Consider the following 16,145-nt stretch of genomic DNA (forward strand, 5'->3'; position numbering starts at 1 on the left):
AACAGAAATCACCGTGTTGACTAGTCGGAGGCTCAAAACCTAAAGACACCTCCCCACTCCCCAGAGAATTTCTTAGAAAACACCTTCCATTCTTCTCAGGGCAGAATAATACCCAGTCTGACATCCAGCCCCTTGAAGCTAATTCTTCCAAGAAGTGCAGCTCCCTAGAATGGACACAGCAGGCTGTCACTTGGACTTGCAGCCCTGTTGAGCAGCAAAAGGGGGTTAGTTTAGGGGACATTCGGGGTCTCCTCAGTCCCTCTCTCGGAACCATGTCCACATTTAGGTCAAGGCTGGAAGGCCTTCCCTTATTTGCTGATACACGAAGATCTTTCTCTCCAGCCTAATGCATCACAGGCCAGCATCAGAAGCACAGACTTGGCCCCTGGCCCTGAAAAGAGAGATGGGAGGAGAGGATGGAGCATGGGATCCAGGCACTGCTCTGTAGCTGGGGCTCTGAGCTCTACTCTCCATACCCTCCTTCAGAGGAGACAGGTGGGGACTGAAGCCATTTCCCCATCTCCCACAGGGGGACACAGACTGACAGGCAGTCAATGACCCTTGTTTCTGGGGGCTTGTCTTCTCTCCTCCAGGTATCTGAAACCTTGCAGCTTCCCTGCCCCTCACTTGGCAGCCCTCCTGTCTCAGCAGTGGAGAGAGGTGGGGGCCCTGGGAAAGAGTTGCCCGTTCCTAGACCAGACTGCAGGGCTGAGGGCAGGGGAAGGGAAGGAGGTGGGAGAGTGAAGATTGAGAAGAAGGTCTGTCCCAGGCCAGGACTGGGTGAAGGCATGCAGCTGGTGTGCAGCTGTCTGGGCTCTCCTCTCCAGAGGCCTGCCGCCCCTCTCCAAGTCCTGCGTGGTGTTCTTCCTCCTTCGGAATGCTTTTCCCTCCCACCCTGACATTCAGGGTCTGGATACCTCTCTCCAGCTCGTATCTAAGTGTAGGACAGGCAGCATGCCAGGAAACGCCCCAGGGGAGGGCCCCTACTCTTCTTTCTACATCCTTGCCCCCACCAGGACCCTGACTGAGGGCCCAGAATCCTGTTTTCTCCATCCCTGCAAACTGCCAAAGCAGCAGGAGGTGTGGGGCCAAGAGCAAGATGCTTGCTGGTAAATTTGGAGTTGCATCCTCATCCTTCTTCCTTTATTGTGGCCTCTTCCCTCCACTGCCTCCTTCCCTAAGGTGTCACATAACTTCCCCCCAACCCAACACTTGCTCGGCCTTCAGGTCGGGTGGCCTAGGTAGCCTCCTTTCTGTTCTGCTTGGACACTGTGGCCACCTCTGCCAGGAACCCAGAAGAATGAATTTGCAATGGGGACTTTCAGAGACACACACCAGTCCAGAGAGATTCTTCCTAGAGTGAAACAGGACCTCCTTTTATTGTTCCCATCACCTCCCAGAAAAGCCTCACATGCTGAGGCTCAGAACGAGGGCCTGTGTCGCAGATTCCATAAAGAGGACCAAAGCTACTTCCAGTGGGCAAGCCTTGGGGCTGTGAGGCACAGCTGGCCAGAGTCCGAGAGGCACAGACCAATGAAGAAATCTTTTTTTAAACTGTGCTTTATTTAGGGCTAAGCTGGAGAAAGCGTCATCCAATAGTTACAGAAGGTTACAAGGAGTTTTAGGGAGTTGAGTGTGAAAAGAGCAGTTGTACTGAACTGCAGCTGTTTTCTTTTTTTTTTTCTTTTTTTCTTTTTTTTTTTTTTTTTTTTTTTACATCTGGACATCCTAAAAGGAGGAGTCAAGAGAAAAAAAGAAAATGAAAAACAACAACAACAACAAAATTGACAGAAAGAAAGGAAAGGCAGGAGGCCCTAGAGGAACTGGAAATTTGTTCTTCTAAAGGGAAACAATGGTAGGTCTGAGAACCCCCGGCCTCCAGATGACCTGGACATCAATGAGAAGGAATCAAGGCAGAATGCCAAAGCAATCTTCCCAAGGGTGCAAATAAATTATAATAAATATGTTATACTTTAAAATATATGTGTTCTTAAATAATTCAGTGTTTTTTTCTGATTCTGAGTTTTTTAAGCAATGTCTTTAACTGCTCTAAAGTCATTTACCAAAGATAAATATCGTGCTTTCATTAAATAGTTTTCCTTGTTTTTTTCTCTATCATTACAATTAAAAGTCCTACAAAATATGCAAATTTATTTACAGAAAAACAGAGCCGGCATCATTTAAACATCCCTGTTTTTCAAAATTCCTTGTAAACAGTTTCAGAAATTCTTCAAAGATTGTTTATTTTTCTCTCTCTTTTTTAAGGTTTTTGTGTGTGTGTGTGTTGTCTAGTTGTTTTAAGATGAAAGTTCCCAGTTCTCCCTTGCCCGGAAAGTCTCTGGAGCAAGCGTGGAAGGCGAGTGAAGCGGAAGGTGAGTGAAGCGCGCGCAGCTCCCAGAGGGAAGCGAGAGGCGAGGATGACGGCGGCGGCGGCGGCGACCCGGGCGACGCGACAGTTCCCGACCGACGGCGTGGCCTCCACCGGCGTCGGCAGCCAGGCGCCCGCAGGTGTGGGGCGAGTTCGGCCTGGCCCTTGGGGACAACGGCATCCGACTGCACTCGCGGGGAGAAGGGATTGATGCTCTGTCTAAACTCTACGAAAGTACAGTCCTACAACATCTGGGATTTTAGCAGTAATGCTAACTTCTATAGGTTTTTTTTTTCCTTTTTTATTTTTTTTTTATTTTTTGCTTTCCTCTAATTTTTCTTCTATTATATAGGTATTTTAAACTTTTCCTTTTTAAAATTCTGTACAACTATTATGATTTTAAGAGGGGGAAGAGTTAGAAGCATTTACAGACTTTTCACAACAATGACCTTGCTTGGTAAGTCCCATTTGTTCCCCTCCTTGTTTTCTCACACTTCACGGGTGAGTTTTAAGATTTGTGTTGCTTTCCCCAAATATCCACCAATTTGTTCATCTTTTAACAGCTCCATCCAGACATAGAATACAGAAAACCATAGGAAAGTGTCATAGACTTGGATGAGGGTCATCAAAGCGCCTCTCAAAGTATCAAAGAACTATTATCTTGCTGTTTTAAAAGCATTGAAGCGTTATTTTTCCTTTTTTTGTTGTTTTTTTGTTTTTTGTTTTTTTTTAAATTTTTTATTACATTTTTTCATAGAATCGCTCTAAGCTGTTTCAAGAACAGCCATGAGGCAGGAAGGAGGGGGTCCTCCATTCCGCCTCTATTTGACATAGAGCTACACATCTGCAATAAAAAGTTTGGTCCTTTGGTCCCTAAATAGCTAAAGGAATGACAGATAGAGATGCTCAGTGGCGGCCTCTCAGCCGCCCCTTGGGGACCAGGCCCCACGCACCACTTGCCCCAGCCTGCGTCAGGCGCCCGTGGGCTGGAAAAGCCCCGGGATCGGTAAGCAGCGTCTCCTCCCAGCTCCCAGCCCTTCAGCCTCCCCGTCTGCTCGTGATATTTTGTTTTAAAGTTGCCTTTTGTGTGTTTTTTTTCTCATTTTTCTTCATCTTCTTCTTCTTTATGTCATATATATTTTCCCCCAAACACGTGCCCTCTGAACTCCATAGACGCTATACTTTCCTTGAAGAAATGTTACAGTCACACAGACAGTGTCTGGAGTCTTCAGCTTGATTGATATTGGCTGATATGTCAAAGGTGTCATCCAACAGTTCTCATTTATAAATATATATAGAGAGAGGTTTGTTTTTTAATGTAGCCCGTTCAGCATCCTGCCCTAAAATGAAGAAAATCAGGGCTGATTAAGCCAAGAGGGAAAACACAAACAGCATCCAAACACCAATAGGAACCTGCCTCAGGGGCTAGGATGGGAGCTCTAGGGGATGGTGGGAGGGAAGGAAGAGAGACCAGTATGAGAATTAGTCATGATCATGATACATTAAAAAGAAATATACTCTTCTATTCAGAGTAGAAACCACTGGGAGGTCTAGTGGTGATGGTTGTAGCTGAGGTTTCGTTGTTGGGAGAAGGTTCTTGATTTGGGTTACTTTAGCATTCTGGATTGGGGGTAGCTACATCTAAGGGGAGAATTTGGGACTGCGGGATATGAATTCATAATTAAACTTGTCTCTGAGGGATCTAGCCCAGATACAATATGTATACAGAAGCCTAGCAAACAAGATAGGAAAAATCTAGCAGCCCAGCCCACTCCTCCCGGCTCAAGGGAAAGAAGGAAGACACATCCGTGACTCAAATTTTGTAGAATCCTTGCCCAGCTTCCAGCCAACCACTTCTTTCCCGGGGTCAGTAACTATTTGCGAGGCTGTGTATATATATGTATATCTGGATATATGTGTAGAATATATTCACCTGCACATATGTGGATATACATGGATATGTGTGTATGTATATGCATATATACACACATACACACACATAATACTTTTCTCATACATGCCAGGGAATTTAGAGGAATTCAGAACTTCAAGGGAGTGGATGGGAAAACCTAAAAAAGGTCAGAAGAGATTTAATTATCAAACTTAAATAAATTAACTCAGACAGTGCTTGATTTTGTTTTGAATGGTGGCTTTTTGGTGTTTTGTTTTGCTTTAAAAAAAATCATGATCTGACTAGAATCAGAAGGCGAATGCTTAATCATTGTGAATTAACAAATGAGACTCATCTCCATTCTAGCAAGCAGCTTCCACTTATACATGGGGGTGACTGGTTACATCAAGAAAGTTAGAACTGCAAAGCCCCCACTTGAGGGGACAACGTCATGCGTATATCAATCCATGCTGGCAGGTTTTTCACACTGTTGATTCAACAAACAGCAAACCGTACACAGCAGTCTAAACAATTACAACACCAAATAAAATAATAATAAAATTAAAAAACACTTGTCAAGGACCCTTTTTCAGTTGTAAACAAAAAGGTGCATTTTGCTTTTGTTAGTACTGTTTCTTCCAAACCAACCAAAAAAACCCTCCCGAGCCCCCAGTCCCCAGCCTCCCCTCCCCACATTTAATTTAGCAGAAGTGGTTACAATACAAACCTTACAATTGTTACTGGGCTCTCTTGCAGAGGCCTCTGGCTTTGTACTCTAGTTTTTTGGTTTAGAATTTTTTTATCATTCTGTTACTGTAGATATTTTGTTTTTGTTTTTTTGTTTTTGTTTTTTTTCCCTTTGAAGTGAGATTGAAAATAGCCTAACTGGAAAAAGACCAGACCTAGGAAAGTGTCAATTGAAAAAGGCCCCCAAATTTCTAGAAAAAAATAAAATCACAATATTTTCAAGTGCAAGTAAATCAACCACGCATAGATATTTTTAAGATGTTTTCCTTATTTTTAAGAAAAAAATAATGGTTTGCACAGGTAAATGATCCCATGTTTGATAATTCAGGAATTCATCTTTATTTTGACTATTTTTTGTTCTTTTGTTTTGTTTTTTTCTCTATGTGACATCTAGAGAAGCATAAAAAAACGCTGAACAAGAAAAACCAAACAACAGAAAGTAAAACCACTGCAAGCACCAAGAACGAAACGAAAATGAGCACAGCAAAAAAGATTGTGGCAGCACAAAAGTCAAGAAAATGCACGTGTGATCATGACTGGCCAATCATCAACTGATACAACATCCAAGAAAAACGCTCCAATCACAGCACCTCCACGAAACTTGACGGCAATTGTCATGCAACCGATTCTTAGCCTTGTTACATGACGCCATCATGTCACACTGTGAACTTTGAGTTGATTTGAACTTACGGATGGGGGACTTTTCTCCACTCTCATGTGATTACGTGAACTTTATTCCTAGCTCAGCGCGAGACTGTGGTGGATTTGACTGGCCCTGGTTGGGTTGTTGGAATTTGATTGAATGACAAAAGAAGAAAAGATTTATATATATATTTATATATGTAGAGAGAGAGAGAGAGGACAAGAGAGTGTGGGTGGGGGAAGGAAGAGGTGGGGCAGGGCAGGTGGGGTTGGGGAGTGTGGGAGGGCAGGTAGGGCTGGGATTCGGGTGAAGGAAGGCAAGGAAGAAGTTAAAACAAAATTAAAAAGAAAATATATTTATACAGCACCAGACCACAGCATCAATCTAGAAGCTCTGATGAGAGAACAGCAGTCAAATCATAAGAGAACTGAAAAGAACTCAAAGGATGGAGGAAGCCAGCAGACAAACATGGGCACATCAACACACACACACGCACACACACACGCACGCACACACATACACACATACACACACACGGTTGTTTATGCAGACACATGATACACTGTGAACAGAAGCAGAACCTCACACAGGGCCACTAAGGGCATCCATCATGCGTTGGGGAGGGGGGCATGGGCGGTTTGGCAAGGGGGCCAGAAAAAAAATAAAACAGCCCCTCAAACCACCTTGGCCAGCAAGCAATCTCAGGGAGCAGGTGCTCTGCTTTTCATCACCCTTGATTCTTTCTCTCCCCCCAGGGGTGGCGCTCCCTCCCTCCTCAGCTCTGTGACTACAGCCTGTGGGCCAGCAGGGGATGTCTGTCAAGGTGGCCCTGGTCAGCTGGGTAGGTCAGAGGCTTGCTATGGTAACTGCTGTGTCCACGGGGTCCATCTACAAAATGCTTTGCTGCCATAGTACCACCCAGGCTGGCAGCAGCTTGGCCCTCCCACCCTGTGGACCCACCCTGGCCACCATCCTAGAGAAGGCTGCAAGGGCACCCACTGTGGAGGTTGTGGCCCTCCCCCGTTTCAGCTCCACCTCAAATTACTTTCCTCAGAACCTGAGCAGGGTTCATTTTGAGATTTAGGGTAAAATTCATCAATGTTCTTGGAATTCTAGAAACATGCCTTGGCACTACTGAGTTCATCTTGCATTTGCCTTACCCTCTTTCTTTGCTCACACTCTTTGCCTTGCTCCCAAGTGGCCTGTGTAACCAAACTGAGGCTGCAACTAGGCACATGAAGCCCTTCGAAGGTTCTGCAGCCCTGACCCATAAAAGCGCCACATGGAAGGCTGGAGGGTGCCCTGCAGGGGGCCATGTGCAAGGCTGGAGGGTCCCCTGCAGGGGGCACAGAGGCGAGCACCTCCAGCCTCTGCTGCTCCCACTCTTGCTCTGCTGACTTCCCCTCCTCCCTACCCCATCCTCTTTTCCCACCCTCTCACCCCATACCCCTCCAGGAACAGCTTTCCAGCCTGGCCCACCGCAAGGCCCCAACCTTCAGCTTTCTTTCCTGGTGGAGCCCTAAGTAGTTGAGAATGAGTTCTCTTCTCTATCAGGAATCATCAGATGATTCAACTTTCGGTTGACTTCTCCACCCCTCACCACTTCATAGTCCTCTGCTGCACCTGGGATTTGGGGTCCTTAGCTCCACCCCTCCCCATAGTTATCTTGAGCTTGCACTGGATGCCCTGCTCCCCTGTGGCACTCAGGCCTGGGCCAAGGCCTGTGTGCCAAGTTGATCTGCAGGCTTTCCAGTCCACAGGCTTCTACATACAGCAGACTTTCACTCTCAGCTTTATGCTTTCCTTCAGGGAGGGAGGAAGGGAGGCCTGGGATCTTAAAATATCACTGTGGATGAGGGGCAAAGAAGCTGAGCCCAAGCCCGGCCTCCAGCTCAGCCTTCACAGAAGCACCCCAGACTCCTCCTCTGCAGACCCCAGCCTGCCTGCCCACCAGGGCTGGGTTCTTTGCTCTTCCAACATTGGATCTCCTTCCCCCAGATCAGGGACCGTCCCATGCCCACCAAGTCCTGAAATGCCACTTCCAACTCCTCCCAGAAGCCCTTAGAACCACCCAGGATGGCCAACGGGCAGCTCCCATTGGCACGGGAGAAGAGGCCTAAGGAACTAACGAGGGTATTGCCATCAGATGGGGGCTGTGGCAACTGCAACTCAGGGACTCCCCGGGACTCTCCTCTTTCTCCCTCCATTCCAGCCCTGAGCCCCTCATGGGCGTTTACTCCTTCCCACTCTGCCTGCTCCTCTCCCAGCTTTAGAGTGCAACCGCTTGTCAGGGCCAGGCACTGTCCTGTGTACTGCAGCACAAACCTGAATAGCACACAGCCCCCTGTCCCTAAAGCTCAACCTAGGGAACTTCCTCACACACACCCTCATCTCTTACACATGTGTGGCCCTAGACACATAACACACCCTCACACTCAGTCCCTGAGGAGCCCCCAAGACTCCACGGGCTCAGCTGGCTACTGTCTTCATTAGGAAGCAGCTCCTTTTCTGCCTGCAGGGTGACCCCTTCCCGACCACTCTCGGGGTGGAGGCTCACAGAGCACAGCCCTGGTGTGGCAGTGGGATCACTGACCGACATGGTGAAGTCCAACTCACCGAGCTGGGTGAGGAAATTATGGCCAAGCTGAACCAATTCAGATCTCAGGTCCTAAAATCAGCTGGACTCAAGCAAAGGAGGGCCAGGCCGAAAGCTACAGCCTGGCCCTGTATAGGTCAGACCCAAAGCACCTGTGCCTGCAAAGCCTGGACCCGACACTCTCCAAAAGCATACTCAGAGCCAGCGTCACAGGACTCACTGGGGTCAGGACAAGATGCTTGGTGCACTCTCCAGCCATAGAACTGGAGTGCTAGAAGTCTGAGAACCTGGCCTGCTGCTGGGGCCCAGTGTGTCTGGTAAGCAGTGGCAGAACAAGGGGCTCAGAGGCCAATCTCTGAGCTGGGCGGGGCCAGGCTGGGTGTGTTCTGCCCGCTGGCTATGGACCTGGCCACATGCATGTTTTTGCCTACTCTTCCTGCCTTTGCTTCCTTCCTTATTTATTTCCTGGCAAAGATTGCTTAGAGAAACTCCAGTCTTAGCACAAGACAACAAACCCAAGCCACCAGAGGGGTAGGGCAGTGGGGAAGCAGAAAACCCGCCAGGAAGGAGAGTCACTGACTCCAACCCTGATCCCACCCCACTCAGGACCTTCCTTCATGGAACCAAAGCCCAACTGTACTCCCCACAGCTGCCCTGCCTAGGCCCTTCTCCCTCCCCTAGGTCTGTCCCCACTCCCTTCTGACTTGGCCTTAGAAAGCCTGCACCACCATGGGGCAGTTGCCCTAGCCCTGAGGTCCCCCTTCCACCTCCCACTTTGCTCCCAGCTATGGCTGGTCCCTCGGCCCCTGCTCAGGCTTCCTGCCCTTCTGAGCACCTGGGGCTGCAGCTCAGGCCTCAGCACGAATGAATACCCTTTACTGGCCTGTGATACCAGGCAGTATTTTAGCTGCTTTTTTGTGCCTTTTCCTCCCTCGCTGGCAGTCCGAGGGCAGCCACTTCTCATTGAGCCACTGCCTCAAGGCAGTCCCCAAGGCTACCTTGAGAAGCTCTCTATCTCTTCTTAGCAACCGCCTTCTATTAGAGCTTCCAACAGTCTTGGGCTGGGAAGCCTGACAGCACCATTTGTTAAAATACTGTCTAAATGAAAATTAAATGTCAACCTTACTGTAGGAGTTATGTGACATAGTAGTTTTTTAAAGGACTGCTTAGTAGAAAGGAGGTGGTTAGATGGCTGACCCCAGAAGAGTGAGGTGTCATATGTACTCCCTCAGGACATTCAGGGTACTCTGGGGTGATAGGTTGGGGTGAGGGTAGGGTGGGGCTACTCATTCTCCTCACTTGAAGGGGAGAAGGCTCCCTGGCTTCAAAGCTTGGCTCTGTGACTCACTAGCTGATGGGCAAGCTACTTAATGTCTCTGTGCCTCATCTGTGAAATGGAAATACTAACACTACCTACCTTATAGGTAGTTGTAGCTATGTAGTTAACATCTCCTAGTTGTTACTTCTCGGAGCAGTGCCTGGTGCATGGTAAGCACTGTGTGAAGGTCTAGGGTTCTAATCTTTCTGCCCTTTGCATGCCCTGGTGGAAGAACCCACTCTGTGTTTTAAACCACTCCTCCCAAGCCCCCACCCCAACTCTGAATGCCAGCTGGTTCAACCCTGTGGGCACTTCTGACCTTATATCCCAAACAATAAACCTGCCTTCTCACTCCTTCATCTGGGAATTCTTCTAACCTAGAGGTTTTATCCTGGCTTGAGCCAAGGAGGCTAAGACAAGCTACTTTCAGGGGTGCCCCTTGGAATCTTGGGACATGACCCTGCCTGATTCATATCCCCCTACCCCCAAATCCTCTAGTTGACTCTAACACCTTAGTCTCATTAATGAGAAAAAAGAAGCCCAAAGAGGACAAGCACCCTAACCCAGGTCACACCTTAATGGCAGAGCTATGCTGATTTAAGAAAAAGTGTCCTATATACAGAAAAAGCTGCTTTCACGAAACTGTCCCTCCATTCCTATGGAAATGCCCCCATCTGCAAGCTGCCTCCTGGTGTCTGTGTGTGCACAGAGCCAGAAGCTCCTTGAGGGCAGGGAAGGTGACTCATTCATCCTTGCATCCCCCACACTGGGCCCAGTGCCTGGCACAAGAAGGTGCCCAAACTCTGAATAACATGTGTGTTTGCATCTGGACACAAGCCAGAAATGGGCAAGGATGGGAAACAAGCCAGAAATGGGCAAGGATGGGAAACCAGGAGGCAGGAAAGACTGCTTTCGCTTTTCCAGGATTGCAGAGAGTGGAGGCACAAGCACTCCCCCAGAGAGAAGGCCCCTGCTCTCTGAGGGTGAGAGTTGCTACTTCTGGGTGGAGGAAGGGTGTTCTGCTGGTATCTGTACCCCAGCACTGGGTGGAAGATTTGAGGGGAGACTGGGAAGCTGGAGACCTCCCTCCCAAACTCTGGACTGTGAAACTCAAATGTGTATTTTTCACATGCCTGATCTTTCTCCCAATCCCTCTGTTCTTCCAGTGACTTGGGCCAAAAGCCTGGGACTCATCCTTGGCTCCTCTTTCAAAATACACCTAGAAATTAATTCCTTCACATCTCATCAACTGCTGTGACACTGGACTGAGTGGTCAGTGCAGTAGACCTATGCTTTGGCCCCCTACAAGCTATTATCAACACAGAAGCCAGGGTGACCCCACTGAAATGCAAGTTACCCATCACTCTCCTATTCAGAACTCTCCAATGCTCTCTCCATCTCCCATTTCAGAGAAGAGACCAAAGTCCACGCAGTGGCCTTCAAGGCCCCACACCAGGTGGCCCTCCTCACTCTCCCAGCAACCCGGTCTCTTGCTGTTCCTACTCCACTCTGCAGCCCCACCTTGCAGCCTCCATACTGACTGTTCCCTCAGAGGCAGGGGCATGGCTGCTCCCCTCACCTTCTATGCTCCAATTTAGTTCCTCAATGAGATCTACACTGACCATGTGGTTTAACTGTAGCCAACAATCTCGACATACTAGATCATATTCTTTGATCACATGTCATTGTTTATTGTCTGTCTCCACCTTCTCAATCTTGCTCACTGCTGAACCCCAAGTACCTAACACAGTAGCTGGCACACAACACTGCTGAATAAATGGAGGAACATGGGCAGGGACGGGCGGTCAGAGGGCAGCAGCGTGCTGAGCTGGAAAGGCCCGAAAGGAGCCTTCACCTCTGCTCTGTGAAGAAGCCGAGGCTGCAAGAGCCACAGCACTGGGGGAAACCATTCTGAAGGTTGACTTTTGATGTCCTGGGGAATCTCCCCCCATTCTTTCTGCAGGAAGCACTTTGCTCAGGGGAACACGTGGGCTGGAAGAGGCGTGGCTGACTGTGTCTTCAGCTCCTAGGCAGGACCCAGCCCAGCAGAAAAGGTAACAACTACCACTCATCATGACCCGTGTGGGGCAGGCAGGGCCCGGGATCTCAGTGCTGTACCATCACCCTCCTCAGCTTTCATCCCATCCTGCTTTGTTTCTTAGTAAAGTTCCCTTTGAAAGATCCTGTCCTTCCTCTCTTCACTGAGCTATGGGGAAAGACAGGGGTGCAGGGGTCAAGTGTCTAAAGGCTACCAGCCCTCCTGGGAGAACTGGGGAGGAGAGAGCCGGGGGTCTGGGAGCAGGCCCCGCGGGTGGCTGCAGCTCTTCTGGGTAGAGCCTGTTCTGCCCCCAACCTCCCTCAGCCTGAGCTTGCCACCTGTTCACCCCAGGGTTCTCTGGCCAACAGGACTGCCAATGTAGACCCGGAGGCGCAGGCCCAGGGCGCGCCTCACCCGCCCGGAGTGGCTCCCTCACTCCTGCCCCTGGTGGCCCTGCCACAGGGAAATGGCCAGGCCCATTTCTGCCGGGGTGACGGCAGCTCTGCGCCTGGCCCGAGGCGCAGGGCGAGGAGCAGGTTGAGCCGGGCGCAGCGGGTCCAAGGCACCAGTGAGGGTCAGGCCCACGGAGGCCGGAGGAGGCGGCGGGTCCGTCTGGTTCCCTCCCAACCCCCGTCCCCGCGCCCCGGCCGCCCCCGGTTACCTGTGCGAGTCCTGGTCTCCCCCGGGGGACGCTCCCGCCGGCGCTCAGTACGGGCGATTGGCGTCTTTGGGCCGCTTCAGCTGCACCTTGAGCCTCTTCATGCCGATCTGGAAGCCGTTCATGGCCTGGATGGCGGTCTGCGCGCTGGCCGGGTTGTCGAAGCTCACGAAGCCTGGCGAGACACGAGGGACGAGGGCCTGGGTTTCCACGGGGCCGCCCGGGGCGCTGCCGGCGGGGAGGGGTCGGGGGACGGGGGGCGGGGCGGGCCTGAGGCTCTTCCCCCTCGGGCCCCGCCCCCGGCCCCGCCCCGGTGCCCGCCCCTCTCCAGTCCGCGCGCGCGCGTGCTAGGCCCCTCCTGGGGCAGGCGCTGGCGGGGACCCGGCTCGCTGACCTGCGCCTAGTCTCTGGCCGCGTCACTCGCCCGGCGCCCGCTCCCCAAGTGGGGCCCGCGGCCGGGCGGCGCTGGGAGAGGCGCCCGCCCCCCACCCCCGCCGGCCCCGGCACCTCAGCCCTCGCCTCGGCGGGAGAGGGCGGACACACCTGCGGGTGGAGGAGTTTATTGGACACTGTCCTCCCTGACAGGAGGGGGCCTGGCAGCGCGCGGGCACAGGGTGCCGGCCTGGGGAGAGAGACGAGTGCGAGGGGCCGGGAGGGAGGCGCCGCCGAGAAACTTCTCCACCGCCGGCCCGGCCGCCCCCCTCGCCACCGCAGGTGCCCGGCTGTCGGAGGAGGCCCAGAGGCTGAGCCCTCGCGGGCCCTCCGCCCCCACTCCCGGCCCTGCCCGCCCCGCCAGGCTCCGGGTGGGCCCTGGGCGTCACCTCGCCCCGGGCGCCGTCGGCACCTCTCTTCTCCACGCCCTGCGCCGTGGACTAAGCACGCACCAGCTGATAGGTCCATAACAAGTCACAAGACCATCAGTGCAAATCAGGCCACAGCCCTCCGTGCAGAAGCGCTTCCCACGCGTTCACTCCTGTGCCCAGATGGCATGCAGAACCTTGCGGCTCCCAGGCCCAACCGCGCAGGTCCCAGATGGGCACAGGTCATGTTCCCAAAATGAGGTCAGAAGTCACCTTTGGGGAACTCTGAATGCATCTCTTCATACAGACAACATTTTACATCAGCATTTCCCAAACTGGCCCTAATAAGTGCTCCTCGAGAAAGGGCTTGTGTGGTCAGGAGGTTTAGAGCCAGGCCCACTGGGCCAGTGCAGCATATCAACAAATAACGTCCCCTCCCTCACCGAGTTGTAGTAAATGAACCTTTATAGCTTTGTTTAATCTAGTATTTCCTTGAATTTATTCGACTTTAGAGGCCTTTTCTCCTGTAAAAAGGACTTAGATCCTGCAAAATATATGAAAGCTTGGCGAGATACCGAGGCGTTCCCATGAACGTGCCCGTTGCGTAATGGTCCCCAAATGGCCATTAGGTATAAGACAGAGATGCACAGCCACCCGGGAGTGAAGTAGAAGCCGTCTTCTCAGTTAATTGTCTGTGGTACCTCGGGCCTGCCTTGGGACTTCTCTCCAAGAAAGAGAGCCCTTCCTCACTTTCCCTACCTGCTGGTTCTTTTTTCCTCTTTCCCTCTGCCCCAGATGCTGCCTCCATCGTCTCTTTCTTTCTCTCCTCTCCTTCCTGCCTTGCTCAAGTTTGTTCCTACAGCCGAACAAGCGCAACAATTGGTCAGAGCTGGGCCCAGAGCAACAAAACTAACCTCTGTATAAATATAGATACCAGAATAAATAGGGAGAATTTCAGCTGATCCATACGAGATTCGCCTCCAGCCATATTTCCACCAGCTCCCTTCAGCCCCTCCTGGCCCGTCCCCACCTCCGCTGACCTGTATGTCTAATCACTAAAGTCAAGTTACGTCAAGTAAAAGTCAAGTACTTAGTAAACCAGAGCAGTTTTCAAATATGTGAATTGTGTGTTGATACTGCTTTCCCCAGAATAAGGAAGGTGGCTGGACAAAAGCCTGTCCCTGCCAGGACAAGGTAGCCTGACTATGGGGGACATGCTGCCCCTCATTCTTCTCATCATCCACCTGAGCTCAAAGAAGGGAGGGGAAAGAAGATAAAAAGGGCTGGAGGAGCTGTCTAGGGCACAGGCATAGCGGCAGGCAGAACCACTGTGTGGGGAGGGCAGAGAGGAAGTTCTGGAGGAGGGCAGAAGCCCAGCCTTCCTGGAAGAGTTTAGAGGTCCTCGGAAGCCCGAGAGTTGAGAAGCAGTCCAGGGTCAAGGGAATTTTTCTTCCCTTGAACTGTTAGTAACTGGCTAGCAGTCTGAGCAGGGTCCCTCCCCTGCAGACTGGAGGCCCCTGTGGCAGGGCTCTGGGCACTGTCTCCCAAGTTCATGGTTCCAGGACCGTCTTCCTTCTTCCAGAGCTACCTCTCCTTCCCTCCTCCTATCCTCAGAAGGTTTCTGCTCCCAGGCCCTGTGGGAAGGCCTGCAGATAGAATCCCCCTATGGTATTCCCCCAGCCCTCCTTCCAACATAGGAACATTTGTGCTAGACATGCCCTCATGAAGGTATCTGGAAGATTCTGCTCATAAATTTACACGTGTGCTTATAAAGAGTGAATGTGGCCTTTGAGGAGTTCACTTTAACATAGGGCCACTTTTATAGCAAAAATAGCACTTTAAGAACAAAGGAGACCTAGCACTTCCTGAGGGTCTGCCCTGGGTAAGCTCCCTCACAGCATCCTTGGGGCGATGATTAAAATCCCCTTTTCACAAAGGAAGAGAGTGAGGCTCACAGGGTTAAATGACTTGTCCATGAGGGAATGCTGAAGTTAGGTATCACTTTATTTTATTTTTATTTATTTATTTTGTTATTTATTTTTGAGATGGAGTATTGCTATGTCGCCAGGCTAGAGTGCAGTGGTGTGATCTCGGCTAACAGCAACCTCCCTTCCTGGGTTCAAGCAGTTCTCCTGCCTCCACCTCCTGAGTAGGTGGGATTACAGGCGCACACCACCACATCCAGCTAATTTTTGTATTTTTAGTAGAGATGGAGTTTCACCATGTTGGCCAGGCTGGTCTCGAACTCCTGACCTCAAGTGATCTGCCCGCCTCAGCCTCCCAAAGTGCTGGGATTATAGGCATGAGCCACTGCACCCAGCCTAGGTTTCACTTTAAAGGCCTCTGGGATATTGGCAGAAAGCTCAGCTGCCTGGTGAGAGAGAGAACCCAAGTGGCTTAACCAGGAACAGCTGGGCTGGACCAGCATCTCAGGAGTCTGTCCTTTTTTCAGGGCTGGTATGCTTGACATCAGAAATTTGTTCAAGAGAGGAGAGCTAGATTAGAGGTATACAGAGAATGTTTCTTTAAAAGTCAGGAAGAAAAAAAACCCTGTAGTCCTGGCTAATTTAAGTGGGCTAACAGCTTAAAGAGGGTAGTGCTTAGAGCAGACTGCAAGGAAATGCCTTTGGAAAGCCGGACTGCACCCACACCTGGGACGGTGCAAATATGCCAAGCCCAGCTATGGCTGGAGACTAAACCTGTTCCAGCAGAGGCGCCCAGAGCTTCCTGGGCTCTCAGCAGTGCTCTTCTCATTTATGTAACATATGGGACTTCCTTAAAGAGCAGATGAAACTGATTTCCAGCTTGTTGTTTTTACATACATAACTGTAATTCATAAGGAGAAATACCAAAGAGTGGAGGGCTGCAACCCTGTCTTTTGCTTCTGCTTTGTTTTTCCACACCCAGAGACAAATGAGCTGCTGGGGCAACTCCATGCCATTGAAAGACCACAAGTTTCCTGTGGCAGCTCCAGAGGGGAAGGGACAATGGTGCAAAGATCTTGACTACTTTGGGGAACATGCTCCGAATCCTCAAGCCCTTCATGATTCCAGAAGGTTGGACTCCAGACTGGAAACTCCTTAACA

General features: G+C 50.8%; 1 protein-coding gene across 49 annotated transcripts in view; it reads right to left on the reverse strand.

Annotated features, from left to right (window-relative positions):
* Positions 1 to 1,540: 1,540 nt before the first annotated feature.
* The window catches only part of CELF4 (CUGBP Elav-like family member 4), a 321,758-nt gene continuing 307,153 nt past the window's right edge, over positions 1,541 to 16,145 (reverse strand). For 34 of the 49 annotated variants that reach the window (XM_063699169.1, XM_063699183.1, XM_063699167.1 and 31 more), the window contains 2 exons: positions 12,263 to 12,434; positions 1,541 to 3,708 (listed from right to left, as the gene is read on the reverse strand). In XM_063699169.1, the coding sequence (XP_063555239.1) occupies positions 12,307 to 12,434 (128 nt within the window). In that variant the 3' untranslated portion in view covers positions 1,541 to 3,708; positions 12,263 to 12,306. The other 15 variants (XM_055368109.2, XM_055368107.2, XM_055368108.2 and 12 more) reach the window with 3 other exon arrangements.

Source organism: Gorilla gorilla, chromosome 17 (genome assembly GCF_029281585.2).
Source record: "Gorilla gorilla gorilla isolate KB3781 chromosome 17, NHGRI_mGorGor1-v2.1_pri, whole genome shotgun sequence".
Classification (NCBI taxonomy): domain Eukaryota; kingdom Metazoa; phylum Chordata; class Mammalia; order Primates; family Hominidae; genus Gorilla; species Gorilla gorilla.